We start from the raw sequence: 20053 nt of genomic DNA on the forward strand, positions 1-20053 counted from the left end.
ATTCATAGGGGTGAGCAAGACGGCCCAGCACACGCCGGCACTTGTCACGAAGTCTGAGAACCTGAAAGTTCCATCTCTGGAGCCACATGGTGGAAGACAGGACCAACTCCAGAAAGATTTATGCTATGTGCACATACATAAATAATAAAAATTAAATTGGGCTGTGGTGACACACACCTTTGATCCAAGCCCCCAGGAGACAGGCAGGTGGATCTCTGAGTTCAAGGCCAGCCTGGTCTACCGCATGAGTTCCAGGACAGCCCAAGCTACACAGAGAAATCCTGCCTCAAAAAACAGAAAACAAAATAATAATAATAAATGAATAAATCCATAGTCCACCTTTTAATTCTCTTCTTGCCTGTATCTTTCTCAGAGTAAAACCTTTTAGGCTAAGTCCCTCTTAGCAATTTTTTTTCTATTGTGAATTTTGCTTTTGATATCTTATTGGGGAACATGTTGTCAAATGAAGTACACTGCTCTCCCCAAGAGTTAAATGTGTTCTGATGGTGCTTTGCTTTGCATTTAGATTTATGGTACTTTTGAGTTAATTTAGAGCAAGATCTAAGTTTGTAGGTTTTAGAATTATCATTGTTATTTCGGGTAAGATCTTTGGATCCCAGATTGGCCTGGAACCCACCTTGTAGGAAGGCTAGCTTTTACTTGGGTCAATTCACCTGCTGTGTCTTCCTAAATTCCAGGATTACAAGTACTAGTTACCATGCCCTACAGCACAGAAAATTACTTCTTTTGCTCATTGATGCTCAACTGGTCTTCTATTTTTGCTGGAAAAAAAAGTACCATGTTAAATCCCTTAGTGCCTCTGTAGAACTCAGCTGGCCAATGGGCAAATTTTGGAATTTTCTATTCTGTTACATTGTTTCGTATGTCTATGCCTCCACTGATACTATATTGACTTGATTAATGTAGTTTCAAACCTACAACTGAGTAATAATGGTATCCAGTTTCCTTTAGCTTTCTCCTAATTGCTTGGCTATTCTAGTTCCTTTACTTTCTCATATAAATTTGGGATCAGTTTGTCTGTTTCTACAGACATTTCTTCCAGAACATTGATGGAAACTACATAACTCAACGTGTTTGGTGAAAATGGAGACCCTTTTGTAACACAAGTACGTGTGCCTTTGTGTATATGGGTGAACAAGTGTTCATGCGTGCGTGCATGCGTGTGTGTGTGTGTGTGTGTGTGTGTGTGTGTGTGTGTGTGTGTGTGTAGAGGCTCCAGGTCAAAGTCAGCTGTCTTCCGAAATTTCCTTTCTACCGTATTTATTGAGGCAGGGTCTCTCACGGAACCTGGAGCTCCCTGATTGGACTAAACTGGCTGGTCAGCAAGTTCCAGAGATCCTCCTATCTCTGGTTCTCCAGTACTGGGATTACAGGTGAGTACCACCACACCTGGATGTTTACGTGAGTGCTGAAATTTAAATTTGGGTCCTCACAGAGCCGTCTCCCTACCCATGAAAACTGACATCTTTAATGCGTCTGCTTCATGAGCATGGTAGTTATTAGTTATTTAATGTTTGGTCTCAGGTCAATACTTCATAGTTTTACTGACCCTGCAAGTTAATCCTTTATATTCATCTACCTTCTGCCATGCGGATTGTTACCTCTGCGCAGTGCCCTGTATCTCACTTCTCCATGTCTGGCTGGTGAATCTCACCTCTTCTCAGAGTTCCTATCTCTTCTTGGAAGTCCTGCCTATCCTCTTCTGCCTAGCTATTGGCCATTCAGCTCTTTATTAAACCAATCTGAAGGTGTCCTGGCAGAGACACATCTTCACAGAGTACAAAGATTATTCTACTACACTCAAATATGAGGCTCATTAATCCTTTGGGTGATTCTCAGTGTGCTCACCCTGACTATCAAGATTAGCCAAGATTAACCCTCAATCTCTCTCCTTCCCCCCACTCCCTGCAAGAGACAGGGTTTCTGTGTATAGCCATGGCCATGGCCTGTCTCTGCCTCCAGAGTATTGGGATTAAAGAACAATGGGATTAGGAATGTATGCTACCACATCAGGGTAGCATACCTGGATTCTGGGGATCCCAACTCAAGTTGTCAGTCTTGCCAAAATGTCATGTGCCAACTGAGCCATCTTCAGTGTTTTAAAAGCTTATCTGTTAGATGCTACAGTATTCTTCCTTAAGGAGACAAATAGATGGTACCCCCTTTAAAATAAGCATCGCCCAGAAACTCAATCTCCACCTCCCTTGCATCTGCTTCAGTCTTATTGGTCAGAAAGGAATCATGTGACTATCCTTAGTTACAAAGCAGGATGGGAAAACCGCATGTGCGAAATGAGCAGGGCTGGGACTGCACCCAATGCTACCACACAGTAAACCGGAGTTCTCTCAGCTAGAGGAGCCGCGCAGACAGTGAGCACCGTCTACCACAGTGTAATGAAAACCTCTGACTAAAGCAAGTGATTACTGTTCTTTAACATTAGTTTTCAAATGGCATTTATTTATCTGTATGTGTGTGCATGCTCATGTGTGCATGCCACTGCACGTGTCTGGGTCATAGGAGTTGTGGGAGTTGATTTTCTCCTCCAATGTGAACTTCAGTGATTAAACTCAATTGATCACACTCTGCAGGGAATGGCTTTACCAGCTAGGCTGTCTTGCTGGCATAAGTAAACTTGTGGATGACTACTAGCCAGTAAGACTATGACTAAGGTTAACCATAACCGGTCCCATGACTTTCTATTAAACCAGTCCACTCGGATACCGTGTGTACTACGGGAGCAGCAATCTTTTCAGATATGAAGTCTAATGTTTCTGGTAATTTATCTTAAAACGACTTGATTTGCTAAAACGAACTCTTAGTTTTTCTGACATGCCCCTGTTTGATATGCTGAAAGGAATATGTTCCTGGGGCTTTTGAAAATCCTCTAATGAGCGCTGGCTGAGCAATGAGTCTCGCGTGTCACGGAAGAATGAGAATGAGGTGGGTTGGCGGTAGAGTTAAGGAAGCTGTTATTTGACTTTCTGACTACATTTTCTCTGTCGAAGCCAGTTTCATGGGACTTCATTAAGGCAACGAAACTCTAAATTTTTTTTTTCCAAGTGACTATTTTAGCTCAACATTTTCAGGACAAGCTCCTGCAGCTTCCACCATGTTGGGGTGACCCACAGTTGCCTTTAGCACCAGCTCCAGGAGAAGGTCGCACTCTTCAGACCTCCCTAGGCACCTGCACCCAAACGCATATACACACACATAGATTTTAAAACCAACCAAACAAAAAACTTAAAATTGTTTTTCATGGCAGACAAGTTTAAAAATCTAAGACTCTAGAAGAGAAAATAAAACTGACTGGCGGTTTTGTTATCCTGAGAGGACCATATACACATTTTAGTGCAGTCGCTTCCTGTTTTTAATTTCAGTTTATTTTTAAGACAGTAGCTCTACTTATCTTTTTATTGTCGCAATCGATATGAGAATGAGAAGAAACTGTGAGGAGTCGGGAAGGCATGCAGTTCCAGAACGGTAGTGACAAGGTGTGATGCAGCCGTGTACTATAGGTTATAACTGGCTTTCCCCTCGCAGAGGGCACAAGGGCGGCAGACAACACGGTTCTGGGTGACAAGATTACTGTTAGCATCTGCCATCTGGAATGTCTGTATCAGTGAGGAAGTTTCTAAATGGCCAATGGGACCCCTGGATCCTGATTACCGTTTAACCATCAGGTATAGGTGAGAAGCCATCGGCATTGACTTAAATCCCTCCCAGCACATAGGTTTACAGAAACAAACTTAAAACCACGGCTGTTGGGCAGTGTAGTTTTGTTCTTTGCGGGAGATTCTCATTTTATGATCTTTTAGCATGCTTTTTCTCCTGCTGGGGGTTTCCTTCGAGGGAGGAGTATTTTTTTTTCCCCTCCAGGATTAGTTTTCTTGGGTTTTGATTTGTCAAATTCTCCACTTCTGACAAGTCTGGGTTGTCATAAACTCGTCTTGACTGCCACGCGGTAGGTAGGATGCCGCCAACAGGTCAGACTACCCCTGGCTTGAGACCAGGTTCGAATTCAATGCATTTTTAAAAGACTTCTTTATTTTTCCATGCCTGTGAGTCTGTGTGCTACCTGCATGATGTGCCCTTAGAGTTCAGAAAGAGGGCATCAGAGCCTCTGGAACGGGAGCTAGAGATCACTGCTAGTCACCACCTGGGTGCTGGAAACCAAACCCAGGTTCCCTCGAAGAGCAGTCTGTACTTTGAACTTCTGATCCATCTTTCCAGTGTCATTTTAGAATTTTTGAACATTTTTTTAAAATAATTTTCTTCAGATAAAGTTAAATATGCATTAATTGGGCCTGCCTGGTGGCCACGGAGTCCAGAAAAGGGCTTATTGGATCCCTTGGAACACAGACGGTTGTGAGCTGCTGTGGGGGTGTTGGGGACAGTACCTGGGTGTGAGAGCAGTCAGTGTTTTTAACCACCTAGCCCTCTCAGTCCTTTTGTCCTGATTTTTTATTTAACAGGGTAAGGTAGCCACTTTCTGTCTCCATCACTGTCATTTTAATGGCAATGCCAAGAGACACTTGACACTGGATTTTTTGAAAATATATTTTTGTCAGTTTATAATTTGCTATGATAGCATAAACATACTAAGACTACCTTCACAGACATTTTTTTAAAAAATATATGCCTTCAGGCCAGAAGAGGGCACCTGACCTCACCATAGATGGTTGTGAGCCACCATGTGGTCGCCGGGAATTGAACTCAGGACCTTTGGAATATCAGGCAATGCTCTTATCCGCTGAGCCAACTCTCCAGCCCCCTTTAAGTTTTTAAGAAACTTCAATTTTATTTCCTAGGCCAATTGACAAAATGTTTGAGGCTTCTGATGAACACCATTGTGACTGAATGTGATTTGTCCCCTCACACCGGTGCTGGGAAATGTGTGTATTTTGCTTCTCTGGCACCGTGTAACCCTGATTTCAGTTTTTTTTTTACTTCCTAGGTAAAAATCGAACTAAGGGGCTAGAGAGATGGCTCGGAGGTTAAGATACTTGCAGCTCTTGCGCAGGACCTGGGTTTGGTTCCCAGCACCCATATCAGATGGCTCACAAGAAGGGGTTTGTAACTCTACTTCTGGGGGAATCTAACACCTTCTTCTGGCCTCCATGGACACTCGTATACATGTGGTGCATATACAATCAGGTAGATATACACAAATATACATGATGAATGCATAAATAACTTAAAACAACAACAACCCAACTAAAAGAACCACACATAAAGAAATTCATCAGCTCCAGTGATTGAGAAGCCCAGGGTTTGCTATGGCTTCCAGTACAAAATTCAAGGACTTGTATGAAAATATCAGAGATCTGTTGGCCCCCTACCTCTTTTTTTCTGCTTCCCTTTGTAGGTCTGCTGAGATGTTAGACAACCTTGTCCTACCTAAGGCTTGTCTGGCAGTTCAAACTTCAAGTTCATCCTGTTTGGCAAACCCAAGAAGCTGGATGTGTGTACATGTTTATGTGTGTGTTCATGTGCTTGTACATATTTATGTGTGTTCCTGGGTGTACATGGGTATAGAAGCCAATGGGCCTTATTCTCCAAAATCATCCACCTTATTTTTTTCCAACAGCCTCTCACTGGGGCCTGGGTTCATTCATTTGTCTAGGGACTAGCTTGCTAGCGAGCCTCTGCAATCCATGTCTCCGATTCCCCAGCACGGGGATTACAAGTATAATGTTGACATGTCTCTTGTTTTTTTTAAATGTATCCTATGTTTTCCCTGCATGTGCATCTGTGTACCACATGCATGCCTGGCACCCATGGAGGCCAGAAGAGCCCATTAGATCCCCTGGGACCGGAGCCACAGATAGCTGTGAGCTGCCATGTGGCTGTTGGGAATTAAACCCAGATTCTCCGGAAGAGCAGCCAGTGTTCTTACCCACTGAGCCATCTCTCCTGGCCCCCATGTCTGGCTTTGAAAATAGATTCTGGGGATTGGTTTTAGGTCTTCATACTTGCTACAAGGGCAAACAATTTACCAACGGAGCTATCTTACCAGTCCCAAGAAGATTTTTTTCTTTTTCTCTTTTTGATATAGGGTGCCATGTCGTTCAAGTTGGCCTCAAACTTGCTACATGGTAGAGGCTGGCCTGGAGGTTTTTATACTCTTGCTTCTGCCTCCCAAATACTAAAGTTTGAAGTATGTGCAACCAGGCCTGGGTACCAGCAAGAATTTTGAACGTTTTGGACCAACTGGCAGTCAGGCCAGAGGGAGGAAATGTTCTTGGGGTCAAGGTTAGGCACGTGTCCATGCTGAGCTGGTAGGTAGGTTGACATGGTGGGGGGAGCCCTGGTGGGGGAGGCATAGACTCACTGCAACCATCTGGGGGAGTTTTGCACGAAGGAGAACAGGGATGGCATTTCTAGAAGAAATGGAAGCTGAGCAGCTAGAAAATAACAGATGTTCGTTCTCTATCGTATTGCTGGGTGAACAGATAACAGTAATAGCTTACATTTATTAAATACTTATTAGGTATCTGCCACTTCTCTAAGTACTTTATGTATATTAATTCCTTTTAATCCTCTCAATTTAGGAGCAGATGCAGCTATTTCCCCCAGTTACACGCTGGGAAGCTGGGGCATCAAGTGGCCACCTTGTCTGTCCTTATGCAAATATACACAACAGGAGACCCGCTGAACCTGCCTGACAGCTATTGCCCCCTAACCACCAGTCTGCACAGAGAGATGGTCCTTGATTTAGGATGGGCCGATTTGTGATGTATTGGCCATGATAAAAAAAGCAACCAGCATTCAGCAGGAACCATATGTAAAGTTTTAACTTTGATCTGTGTTCTTTTCTCTGACTAGCGACGTGTCGTACAATTCTCACCAGACACGCTGGGTGCCCTCAGGTCTTAGGTGGCCAGTGGGTCACAAGGAGGAACAGTGTGCTGGCTACTAACTCCAGTGTTTTCACCGTTTTGCAGACAAGCTAGGATCATCTGGGAAGAAAAAAGTTAATTGAGGAAGCACCTCCATCAGACTGGCCTATAGGCAAGCCTCGGGGGTATTTTCTTGATTAATGATTGCTGTGATGGGGGGGGGGCAGCTGACCGTGGGCAGTGAGACCCCTGGGCAGGTGGTCCTGGGTGTACAAAGGAAGGTAGGTGAGCATGCTGTGGGGAGCAAGCAAGTAAGCAGCTCTTCTCAGCCGCTTCTGCTTCACTTCCTGCCTTCAGGTTCCTGCTTTGGCTTCTCACCTCTAGAACTGATGGACTGTGATTTGTAAACTAATTAAACCATTTGTTCTCCAAATTTCTGTTGTTGTTCTTGTTGTTGGTAGAGTTTGTTTTGTTTTGAGACAGGGTTTTTCTGTGTAACCTTGGCTGCCCTGGAACTTTCTCTCTCTGTAGACCAGGCTGGCCTCGAACTCAGATCTGCCTGCTTCTGCCTCCCAAGTATGCAGTTCCAGGTTGGTGCTGAGCAGTGTTTAATCACAGGAACAGAAAATACCCTAGAATAGGGCTTCACTGTGTAGCCAGGTGAGCCTTGAACTTATGATCTTCCTACTTCAGCATCTGGAGTACTGTGGTTACAGGTGTGTGGCAACAAACCAGGCTGGTATATATAAAATTTATGATGGGTTTATTGGACTGTAAGACGTCATACAGCAAGGAGCATTGGTATTCCTGCTAGGTCACAGAACCATGGTAGACAGAATTCTAATGTGGTTTCCAAGATGCTCAGTCTCTGATATGTAATTCCCTCTTCATGAAAGTGAGACTTCTCATGTGTCTGGATAGCTACTCCTTTAGTAGGACTGTATTGCAGTACAAAAATGGTGGAATGAACTCTCAAAGACGTCTAGTCAAAAGAGAAGGTTCTTTTACTGGCTTTGAAGAAGGAAGTTACCAAGATTCTAGAGTAGTGGTTCTCAACCTGTGGGTTGTGCCCCGCCCCCCAGCCATGGTCACACATCAGATATTCTGCATATCAAATATTTACAATTCGTAACAGTAACAAAATTACAGTTAAGTAACAACGAAATAATTTCATGGTTGGGGGGGGGTCAAGACAACTCGAGTATTGTATTAGGGTTGCAGTGTTAGAGAAGTTGAGAGCCATTGTGCTGGAGGGATTCTAAATGAAAGCATCCCTTGGCTAAGAGCCAGTAAGGACGAACATTGTTCTACAGTCATTGGGAGCTGAGTTCTGTGCCCATGAGATTGGAAGAGAACCCTCCAGCCTGATCGATGCCTTGGTTCGGTCCCAACGCTTGAGCTCTGCCCACCTTCCCTTCCACCCCCTCCCAGGCCGAGAGAAAATAAGTGTGTAAGTGTGGGGGGAATTTGCTATCAGTAGTAGTGTCTTCTGTTGCAGTTTTTAAGTGGTCACCATGGTGCCAAGCCCCTCCCTCCAGGTCTGATCGCTGCACCACCCCACAACACCCGAAAGAGGGGTACTGCCTCACAGGCACCAGGAGGTGGGTCTCGAGATCATTTTGTGCCATGTATTTGATTGTAGAATGAAAACGAAAACACATTTGTGTAACAGGCCCGTGGATTTTTGTGGTAAACTTAAAAACCTTTTTTGAGACAAGGTCTTGCTATGAAGTTAGGCTAGTCTTGTATTTGTGTTTCTCTTGCCTCCGCTTCCTGAGGGCTGGGATTACAGGTACATGTGGATGCGCCTGAATAAAACTTTTGCATGTTTTGGGATCCTATAGAGCTTGAGGTGTGCTTTCAATTTCAATTTGTGTTAATCTGGGGTCCCAGCACAGGCAACAGCCAGGACAGACTTAAAGTCATATAACATATTAGCACAGCACCCCATATACTGTAAGGGGCATGATCTTGAAGCTGAACAAGCTGGGGTCCTGGAGCCCCTTTTTTGCCGGTCACAATTAATGTCTTCTCAAACCGTCCCTCCTTGGACTTTCCCCAGGTGAGGCAAACAGGCTGGCATGTCTTGGTCTCAGTATACCCAGCCGAGTGGGTGCACAGTCCACTTGCTGAACCAGCAGGGTATAGAAAGAACCAAGCGTTGTGCAAAGGGCAGCTCCTATGACATCCGTTCCACAGATAAAGCTCAGTGGAGGACGCTGATCCTCTTGAGATTCCAGTCCCACCAAGTGGGCGATGAGGAGGAGGAGGAGGAATGGGTCATTTTAACTTATCTTAATCTCATTGGCACCTGAATACCCTCCAACACGACTTTCAAGATAACTGGTCATCACAAGCATTCCCTTGCGCCCCTCGATTGCAATAATGTCAGGAAAAAAAAATTCCAAAGCAAGCAGACCGGTCTCATTGCCCAGCCCCGGGAGGGCATTCGACGGGTTTGGCTAAACATAGAGCTGGGGGCCCTGCCCAGGAACTTCCTGGCTTTTACTAGTTTGTCACCCCAAACCTAACTTCTCAAAGGCTTTTCTTTCGAAGTGTGGGTGCGAAACTGCTTTCCTAATCACACCATGCTGCAGACTCTCAGGACATCTGTATATTATTTGAAAACCCAAAGAACATCCGGTTGGGTTGTTCGGGTGGGTGTGGGACCATGCCGCGGTGGAATGAAACAGCAAGGGGACACTTTAAAAACATGTCCAGATTGTTTTCAAAGAGAGGCAGAAAAATTATGGGAAAAAACCCCTTAAAATTACAATGGTTCAATTACAAATTTAATTAAAAAAAGCAAAAAGTCAAAAGCCGGCCTTCCTCACTTTTAGCACCGACGTAGGGAGGGAAAAAAAAATAAGTTGCTGGGAAGCCCAAGCGATAAAGATCTCAGTAAGAGCCAAGGGACAAAACTCATTACAGATAAGCCTAGTCCTCGCATTTCCCCCGGATGCCTCTCCCTTGTAGCTTACTTAAAGCGTGGCTCCTAGGGAAGCTGCCGGAAAATCCAGTTTTGCCCTGAGGTGCTGCTTTCCTCTGCCCCGGGTGAGAGGCGCACTTCACACGTCCTCTGCCCAACCAGGCCACGGTGCAGCTACCTTCTCTCCGGAGCGAGAGTTGGGTAAACTCCGCCACAGACCTTCGTGGCTTGGGGAAAGCGAGTGTAGAACTGAGGCTGGATTTTGCAAGCCTGGGATTGACCCCCCCACCCCCACCCCATCTTCCAGCAGTAGGCTCGGCCAATAGAAGCTCGGAAAGGGGAAGAAAAAAAAATCAAATCTCAAAGCAACCCGAGTGCAAAGGCCGCTGGGCTTTGTCTCCTAGCCTGGAATGCACCAGGAGAGGGACATAGGGGGTGCAGGCACGGTCAAGGAGGTAGGGCCGTAAGGAAGTCCCCTCTCCATGAAAAAGGTAGCTGCCGGCCCCTCCTTCGCCCCCAGATTCTAACCCCACTACCCTTCCCGTCTCCCCAAAGTCCCGGATCCACGAGCTACTCCAGCCAGGGAGCTTTCCTAATCCGCGGAGAAAGCTTGTCTTTAAGAGCTCCCAAATGGAGCAGAGCCACGTTGACCCCAGAAGATAGCCGGTCTCTTCCCTGTCCTAGACCGAACCACGGCTACCAGCTCCCCTAACCTTACACCCTTTGCCCTGGGCACGCCTGGAGAGGCCAATAGTGCAAGTCCTTGGAAGCGTGAGCCCAGCGCTGCCGCTTTAAGAGAGTGCAGCGCGCGTGCCCGCCGGCGGCAGCCCGAGGAAGCGCGTCCTCGCGCGCCCGTGCTCGCGCGCCCCCGCCGCCGCGCGCCCCCAGCTCGCTTGCTCGCCCGCTCGCCGGCTTTAAAGTCTCTGCCAGGATTCATGCTCACATGTTACTTCCTGTATGGAGGCATGGCCAGTTTCCAGCCCCGCGCTCTCGGTTCCTCCCCAGCCTGCGCCGGAGCCACAACTTTCAGGAGCAGGGACTGAAGGCGCCCTCGCCCCGGCGCCCCTCTGAGATCCTTTGTGTTTCTCTGCGCTCCTCCGGCCGTTTCTGTTCTGGGGGGCTCTGCGCTCCGCCCCGCCGCTTCCCTCCCTTTCCCCGCTCGCAGACATGCCTCCTTCCTTGCCGGGGCCCTGGAAGGAGCTGCCCGCCTGAAGCCCGGAGCCGCCGTGCAGCGCACAGCCCCGCCGTCGCCCGCCGGTTTTCGGGCTGCGCTGCGCTGCCGACTCAACTTGGGGCTCTTCCGCTGCTCGCCGCCGCCACCCGCGGTCCCTGCCTGCCCCGGGCCCCGGGCGCTGCCGCCGTGCGCCTTCTCCTCGCCCTGCCCGACCGGCTGAATCGTGTCTGAGCAGAAAGCCGCCCTTCTCTTCCGAGAGGATCGTCCCTAGAGTGGCTTTGCATCCCCGGTCACTTTTTGAGGTTTTCCCGGGGACGCTTGGCAGCATCCAGGATTCCTGCGGGACCGGTCGCGAGCGTGGGGAGCCTGTGTGGTGGCGGGCGAGCCGAGAAAGCCTTCTGGTTTAGCGGAGCCTCGCTCGGAAGCAAGAACTTATTCAACAAGTTTACCCCCCTGCTTTTCTCTTTTTCGATGTGCGTTTTCGGACATGCGGAGGTTACTGGAACCGTGTTGGTGGATTTTGTTCCTGAAAATCACCAGTTCTGTGCTCCATTATGTGGTGTGCTTCCCGGGTGAGTGAGGGCCGCCGACGGGACACGGCTCCGGCCCGCGCGCGCGGGGTATGCGGAGTTGTCGCCGGGGCGCGGAGCTTGGGCGCCAGTCTAGGGACCGCGGAGAGGGTGAAGGGGGGCCGGGCTGCCGGGGAGGAAAGAGGGCTCTGCTTCATTGGCTCCGGCAGTGTTCTAGGAGGCTGGTAGTCGGGGAGGGCAGAAGCAGTGGCGGGCTGGGAAGGATTGGGGACTGAGATCTGCCCTGTCTGTAGCTTGGGAAGCTTGGAGCAGCTTGAGTCGAGGGGTGGAGAGGTGGGGGGATTGCTTTGCTGATCCGGAGCCATCCGGAGGGCTAGAGTTGCAGGGTGTCTGGGGAGACTGGCTGTGGGAAGGATGCTCTGTTGGTTTAAGTAATCTGGGGTGCTCCCATTGCTCCGGCGGGGATGGACGGAGCTCATAACGGAGGCTCGTTTTGCATCCCTCTGACCCTTTGTAGGGGGGTGGTGTTTGGCGAAGGCTGGCTGCAGAGGATTCAGGATGTGAGGAGCAGTCCGCGTTCTGGTCTCCGGGGCCGGGGCCACCTCCTTTCAGCCTTGCTCCGGGCTGAGGTGCGGGCTACGCCTCAGTGCCGGCGCGAGACAGCTCCCTGGATGCGGGGGCCTGGGGGCTGCTGGAAGACAGGGAGCGGGGGTTTTTGGCTAGATCGGTGCCTCTTGGGGCTCGCGGCCCCTGTCAGTACCACTCTCAAGGGCTGGGCTGCAGGGTCCAAGTGCAAGGGGTGGGTCGGCGGCTGGGTTGCTTTTGGCGTCCGGGCGATTTTTTTGCTGTCTGGCGCGCCCTGCCTACCTTCATCTTTGCCCTTTTGCAGGCTGAGTGTGCCTGCCAGATTCAGACCCAGACCCGCTCTTTTTCTAGGTAGGTTAAGACTGGAATAATATTGGCCACTGACGACAATCCTAAATCACTGCACGTAGCGGTGTGCCGCCTGCGACCCTCCACTCCCAGCCTTCAAACCCCCCTCCCCCGCTTCGGTGAGGGCAGAGGCCAGCCTCTTCTCTTGCCGAGTCTGAGGGCTGCAGCTCCAAGCCTCCCTCAAGCTGCCCAGATCCTTCTCTGTGGGTGAAGGCCACATCCTCTGTCCTGGCTGGGGGAAAAGGGTGGGAGAGGGCGCGATTTGCTTTTCTTTCCTCGATCACCTAAGGACAGAACACCCAGTTTTTCTGCTTTCTCATCTGCCCGTTCTGGGATATTTGGAGGCGGCGGTTATTCTAATCAAGGAAAAGATACGTGCCCCTGTGTTTCCGCTTTCCCTGGTTAATAACAGCTTGTGCTTCGGTTGCCAGAGCGCGGGGTTTTGGTGCAGCGGGTACCCCCAAGCCCGTCTTGCACCTAGGAGTCAGGCGTGAGGACCCTCGCTGCCCCTCCCCCCCCAGGGACCCTCTCTAAGAGGACTGGCAGCGAGTGGTCCCTTCTTGGTAGGTTCGAGTATGGTTGCGAGGAGCAGAGGGCAAAACACTGCGGGTTCTTATGCCCCTTTTCCCTCAGCATATCCTCCGGTCTTTGGAGCTGTCAACCCAGCTCTTGGCACAGTCCAGAAACCCCGCTCGAGGATCGGTCAGGGTGTGAGTGCCTACTCACCGGAGGCCCAGGGTTTGCATCCTGGGGTCCTGCCTCTATGGAAGTAGACACCGAGGAGCATCTCCTCTGAGAATTAGCACTTCTCTCCCTTAGAGACCATTGAACAGCATTTGTTTTTATCACTGTCTCTGACAAGATTCCCTTTTTTTTTCCCAGAGACTTGCCAGCTGAGTGCGCTCGAGTGCACTCGGGGTCGAGCCTAGTGAGGGACACTTTTTAATAGGGGCAGTGGGAGGCAGCCTCGCAAAACAGAAATTTCCAATTCCGTTTCTGGCTGACCCCTCCGGGCTGTAGCCAGTGTTTCTACAATGTCTTTCTTCCTTCTGGTGCCCGAGGAGGCTTGCAACCCAGTATGGGACCGCTAGGGATGCCGCCTTGATGAGGCTTGAACCATCTCAGGTCTCATTTGTCGTTTCTGCCCAGCCTTCCAGGCAACTAGCCCTTACCCTCACCCCAGGAGCCAAGGGCGGTTTGTAAGAGGCACAGGGAAGGCAGCTTTTGGAGTCAAAGTAAAAAATATCACAGCCCTGGGAGATGCTGGTTTTATATTTGCTGAGGCCGCTGGACCTCAGGGGGCGCCCCAGAGCCACCTGTCAAGCTCCAGCTTCCTCTAGACTGGCTCAACCACCTGCACACACCAAAGGGTCGGGGCGCACGCGTCCAGGTGCCCTGGCTGGGGGTTTGCGACATCTGGTGCTAGGCGGTACCCACAGCTCAATGCTGCCGCCCGTGGTAGGCTGGAAAACCCTTGGGGGACCTGTCGCTTTGGGACTCGGCACTTCTTGCTGCCATAGCTTCGGAAACGTTTAACGTTTGTCTTGGGATACATTTTATTTATCTTTTGGTTTTCATCAGGGTCCTCCTTGTGAGTTCTTAACTGAAATTTCGTGTTGGTTATTTTTGTTCTTTTTTTTATAATCCCACCGACTTTTCAGCTGCATGTGAGCCCCCAGCTCTTGTTCAGAACTCAGAGTTGCTGTGGTTTAGGGAGGCCTTTAAAAGTAGCTAGGGCTTGGGTGTTTTCCAGCGGTCGGAAGCAGGGTTATGGCTCTTAACGGCGTGGCGAGTGTGGGATCGCTGCCACAGCTGGTGCTACAAACGATGCCTTCAGAGTGCTGAGGGAAGGATTATCAAACACGACAGTGGGCACTTCACATTTTTTTTCTAATTCTAAAATATTAATGTGGAAAATCATGAGACGACACAGTCGATTCTTAGATATCTCCTCTGAAGCTTCAACAGTTGTCAGTGATTTCATCTAGATCCCCAACCTCCTCAATACACTAGTGTGTGTGTGTGTGTGTGTGTGTGTGTGTGTGTGTGTGTGTGTGTGTGTGATAGTAAGGCAAAGCTTACTATCTAGCTCAAGCTGGCCTCTAACCTGAGCTGGGCTGAGGTAGGCCTTGAATCCCTAATCCTCCTACCTTCAGGGGCGCTGGGGTTACAGGCCCATTGTCAAACGTAAGATTTTAAGTATAATTTTGAGTGGTTGACATAACTATTCTGTCTTTATCTCCAGACACTGGGAACTGAATCACCTCCAACAGGATGTAAAGTAGATTACTTGAAAGGGTTAACTTTTGCCCCCCCCCCCCCAAATTAATTTGCACTCTTTAGCTGTTCATACAGATTCATAAAAATCAATTTCTTTTGGCTGCTAGAGTCATTCTCTCGATTCTGATGGCCTGTGTTTTGATGACATTGTATCTAGCAGGTTGCTGCTGGAATACTTCAGAAGGAGGAGCCTGATTACTTTTGGTCAGAATCGAGTGATTGACAGCCGATGTCCTGTGAATCCTAGCTGGTCCAGCGACAGGCTTCTCTAGCTACTACATATGTGAGTTGGGCATTTCAGTGGCCATGCCTGGGACCCCCTCAGGCAGAGACGAGGGTAGATTTTGGAAGTCTTCACTCTTGGTCTTAGAAGTGAGGTCTGACAAGTTTCTCACTTCCACATATTTGTGTGAGAAAGAAGACTTTGTTATCTCTTCTTTGCACCCAGTCCCGCTGACACGATTAGAATCAAATCTTCCATCTCTCCTTTCAGACATTGCTTTTGGTGAGGATTGCTGAGGTTAGAACTTAAACACAAACAGGCACAAATACACGAAGGCGTAGGACGTTCCCATCTTGGCTGACCTGAAGACGGGGGCATTCTGTAGAAGGACTCTGAATAATACTGTTTACACTGGAGCAGAGACTATGTTGCTTAAATGAATGTCCAGGAAGTATTGATGATTTGGTGCTGTGAGAAAAAGCAAATACAAAATAGAAAACAACCACCAAACAAACAACACCCCCCCCCCTTTAACATTTCTGTTGTTTACTCCTAAGTTGGCATTAAAATCTCCTGGAGGAGTTAAAGGAGTGTCTGTGCCACACGGTGCCCTGTACTGCCTCTTGTCCCTGCTCTCCCTTTCTTGCCTCCTTCTTTAGCCACAGAAGCAATCTGGCACCTACCTGCACCTTCCTGAGGCTGGAAAGGCCATGGAACCAAGTAGGCGAGCTGGCCTGTACCATGTCTTCGGTGGTAAAATATGTCTTTGGTGGCGTTTATTCTGTTTCTTTTCAATGTTCTAATGGTAGCCCCCGGGGGGCCATGCGATTCAAGGTGCCAATGACAGGCATGCCTACGATCAACACTTTCGTCTCATGTGTTCATGTCTTGGAGCGCTGTGGGAAGACCTAAGGATCCCAAAATTCCATCTACAGTGGTGACGTCCTCCAGTCAGCCTGTGATCTGCCTTGGTGCCAGGTTGACCACTCTAGGGGCCTGATTAGTCATCATTGGCCTTGGGATCCTGTCTCTACCCGTGCAAGGAATAAGAGTCATTGTGTTTCTAATAATACAATGAAGCTAAGGAAGAAGTTCCCTGTGTTCAATTTCCCACTGTGCGTGATCTAGGTCAAGGTAGTAGCTCTCTGTACAGCAGAGCAAGGGACCTGGGTGTAAAGCTGTTCTCATTAGAGCGCTCTCAGCAGGCCTGAAGTTGGACGTTGGTCTCTGACTTGGCTCAGTACTAAGTGGACACATTTTACATCACGGTCAGCTACTCTAGATCTGCAGGAAGTCTTGACAGGGTTAGAGAGCACAGGCCTCTGGTTCCCCTGAAGCAATGAGAGCAACTGTCTTGCCTGCTGAGAACATCATGGGAAGCCATGTCAGTCAGTCCCCTGTGCCCTCAGAATCAGGTGTCACTGTGTGGAAGAGTTACCTGTTACCAGCGTCATTATTTATTTATTTATTTGCTACATTTATGCAGTATTATAATTTTAAAAAGATGACTAAATAACAAGGTATTTTGCCGTGGCTTTGGATTCGGTTCCTAGCACTGATAAAGACATTTTAAAAAGGTGACTGCATCTCAAACCCTGTATTTGTTACAACCCCCCCCCGTTTTTTCAAATCCTGTATTTGTTACAGCCCTTCCCCCAGTTTTTTCAAATCCTGTATTTGTTACAGCCCCCCCGTTTTTTCAAATCCTGTATTTGTTACAGCCCTTCCCCCCTTTTTTCAAATCCTGTATTACAGCCCTTCCCCCCGTTTTTTCAAACCCTGTATTTGTTACAGCCCTCCCCCCCCCCCCCCGTTTTTTGAATTCTCTGGTTCCAAATCCTCAGGACTAGCCAAGTATTAATCTCTTTAAAAGATAACTATCTTGTAGCAAGATTAGATGAATTACACTTGGAGAAAAAACCTTGGTGGGCTGGGAATACAGCTCAGTTGGTGGAGGGTTTGCCCAGCATGAAAGAAACTCTGGGATGGACCCCAGCATGTATAATCTGGGTGCTGGCACTTGGAGGGGGGTGTCAGAAATTCAAGGTCATTTGTAGTTACACAGAAATGTTGAAGCTACCGTGTGTGTGTGTGTGTGTGTGTGTGTGTGTGTGTGTGTGTGTGTGTGTGTGTTTATGAGAGCATGTAACAGATTCTTGGCTTATTCATACTACGGAAAGATCTCACTATCTAACTCTGGCTAGTCTGCAGCTTGCATGTAGACCAGGCTGGCCATACACCCATAAAGGTCCACCTGCCTCTTCCTGTGCACTGCAATGCCTACCTGTGAAAAGAGTTCTTAGCTTTCTCCACAGTGGCTGTGCAGTGCCTCTCTTAAGTAGCTAGAGGGTTGAGTGAGCCCTTCAGGGACACCTAGCCTTGGAAGGGCCATTTTACTTGTTATCGTTTGTAACAAAATGTTTGGTGTTTTGACAGAAAAACAAAACAAAAGCCTGCTTTAACACAAGATGTCTCCAGGCCTGTGCAGGCTTGAGGGATTTTGACAGTTGCGCTTGATAGGATGAATCTTAAAAAATATCAAGGAAATGCTTCTTGGAGGGAGAAGGGTGAATGCCTGGTGATCCCATGCTGTCTGTGATGTCTGCTCTGTGGGAACGGGGGTATGACTGCTCTTCTTGGGGTGCTGTGTAGGAGGCAACTCCGACTGCTCGGGAACTTCGGTTTCTGTCAATCATTCAGTGAGAGCTACAGTACTGTAGCAAGGGAGGCATCTTACAGGAGCCTGGCACTTGTTAATACTTTATTATTATTGTTCTTATCATTATTATTATTCTTCCCTAACCTAGGTTGCCATTGAGAGTTGTACACAAATGTAGAGAAGTCAGTAGGAGTTTGTCCTCCAGAGCCGGCCTACCTCTCCTCTAGCTGTGTACCGGAGACAAGTGATTTCTTTCCCTCTCGTGTGCCTTGTTCTTCTCTCCCCATTAGTGCCAAGGAATAGTGCTGGTACCACGTCTCCTTAGGTCTTTATGCAGTGTGTGGGGTAAAGTGCTCAAGGATTTAGTGCAATGTGTGGTAAATAATAACTCAATAATTTAACTGTTTTTTTCTTTTTTAAATATGGAAGAGTTTGGATAGGAGTATACTGGAAAGAGAAAACTGGACCAAGAAAGGATGACTACTTAGTGATAAGAAAATATACAATGGGTTTCTGTTTGGCCTTTGGTGTTGGGCGGAGGAGGCAGGGCACATGGAGGGCATGGCCAGTGGAGGCAGGCAAGCTGGCTGCCTTTCACCTGTTCGAGTCCGTGGTGGTCTTTGTCCACCAGTCTCAACTTCATGTGTTTCCGGCAAACCTGACACAACAATCTTTCTGATCCCTAGGTACAAGGAGTGGCTTGGTCATGCACCCTGAGGGGTGTGTGTGTGAGTGTGTGTGTGTGTGTGTGTGTGTAGAGGGCAGATATTGATGTTGGGTGTCTTCCTTAATTATTCTCTGCCTTGTATTTTGAGACAGGGTCTCTCAGTGAAGCTGGAGCTCCCCTCTTTGGCTAGCCTGGCTGCCAGGCCCCAGCAATCCTCCTGACTTGATTTCTCCAGGATTGGAATTACAGATTTGTGCCCCAGTGGCAGGCTTTGCGTGTGGATGCTGGGGATCCAGACTCAGCTCTTCGTGCGAGTGTGGCAGGCAGACACACTCCTGGTGGTTCACTGATGCTCCAGCCGGCTCCAACAGCTCTTAGCAAGCGTTTCTGTCCTTTTTGGACTTCATTGTAGCTGATGAACCCTTGCTCTGTGATCATCTTTTTGGGTTTTTGTGGGCTGGACTAAGGGAGAACCGGCAGTGGTATTGGGTACCATCTCCCTTTTTGGACCTGTGCTGCGCTCTGCCCATTAATGTCTCTATTTCAGGGACTTGGACCTGCAGCGTGTGCAGGAGACACCATGCTAGCCACAGCTCCTGCCCTCTGGTTCCAGTTCCGAAGGCGCAAGTCGGAATAGCATGGCGCTTTTCTGGCCAAACAACAAAATGCGATTTTAAACCGCTCAGTTGAGCTATTTTGGGGGAGTGACACAGTTGGCTGCCGAAATCTAACTGAAAAGGAAGAAATGAAAGCGCAGTTCATGGAATATGTAACACTTCCTCAGAGAAAATAGGGCGAGTGCTCTTATTTTGGGCCTGTGATACTATGTTGCTGACTTTGCGGCAGAGCAGAGTAGCAGGCTGTTGAATCGGGCAGTGGGAATATACTTTTGAGGAATTCCTATCAGTTACTGTGTGAATCTGAGAGCTCTCTGGTTTCTCATACTGAGATTGCTCCTGAAGTCTCTGGCGCATTTGGAATATTATCTGGAGGAATTTGGGTAAAGGAGACAATCGTTAGCATTTTACTAGGCATAGATGAGCGGAGGCATACTGTTCTCGTTTAAGATTGTCTTTTCTCTCAAAAACTTAGTTGTTCATTTAGTTCGTGTGTATTTGTGGGTGGGTGTGCCCGTGTGTGTGCAGGTGCCTGTGGAAGCAGAGGGCATTCTTTGGTTCTGCCCCTTAGGCATCTCTACCTTTTCTTTCTTTCTTTCTTTTTTTTTTTGAGATAAGATCTGCGTACTGGACAAGGCCTTGGAGCCTCAGGGAGCCACCTCCCTAGCACTGAGTTCACAGACTCCTAACTACACGTGCATATCTTGTTTACCTGAATTCTGAGGACCAGACTCAGGTTCTCTAGCATGGAAGGCAAACACTTCACCAGTCTCCCCAACTGGGGAACCATTTGGGGCTTTGACTGTTGTGCCTCTCATTATCCTATATATCATGTGAGTGTGGAGTGTGGGCCGCAGGTTCTGAATCACCCGGCACTGGAGGAGCAGGGTTGACGGAGATAGTTAAACTTGGCAGGAGATAATGCGGGTTCTGGATTTTTTTTTCTATAGTGTAAAACTAGCTTCAAGGAGCCTACTTACCAGCTGTGAGATCTTAGTCAAAACCTTCACCTTATTTTTCTTCTTTCCCTCCCTCCCTCCCTCCCTCCCTCCCTCCCTCCCTCCCTCCCTCCCTCCCTCCCTTTCTTTGTAGCCTGGGTTGGGGATCTCATGTAGCCCAAGATGGCCTTGAACTTGCAGTGTAGGTGAAGATGATCTTCAACTCCCGATTTTCCTCTGTCT

At 48.4% G+C, this 20053-nt stretch overlaps 1 protein-coding gene across 2 annotated transcripts in view; it reads left to right on the forward strand.

The window, feature by feature from the left end:
* The first annotated feature begins 11101 nt into the window (after positions 1 to 11101).
* Positions 11102 to 20053, forward strand: part of Ptprg (protein tyrosine phosphatase receptor type G) — a 666884-nt gene continuing 657932 nt past the window's right edge. The window contains exon 1 of one of the 2 annotated variants that reach the window (XM_075988580.1): positions 11102 to 11535. In XM_075988580.1, coding sequence (XP_075844695.1) covers positions 11451 to 11535 — 85 coding nt within the window. In that variant the 5' untranslated portion in view covers positions 11102 to 11450. The remainder of the gene's footprint in view (positions 11536 to 20053) is intronic. The other variant, XM_075988581.1, reaches the window with a different exon arrangement.

Source organism: Microtus pennsylvanicus, chromosome 10 (assembly GCF_037038515.1).
Source record: "Microtus pennsylvanicus isolate mMicPen1 chromosome 10, mMicPen1.hap1, whole genome shotgun sequence".
NCBI classification, from domain to species: Eukaryota; Metazoa; Chordata; class Mammalia; order Rodentia; family Cricetidae; genus Microtus; species Microtus pennsylvanicus.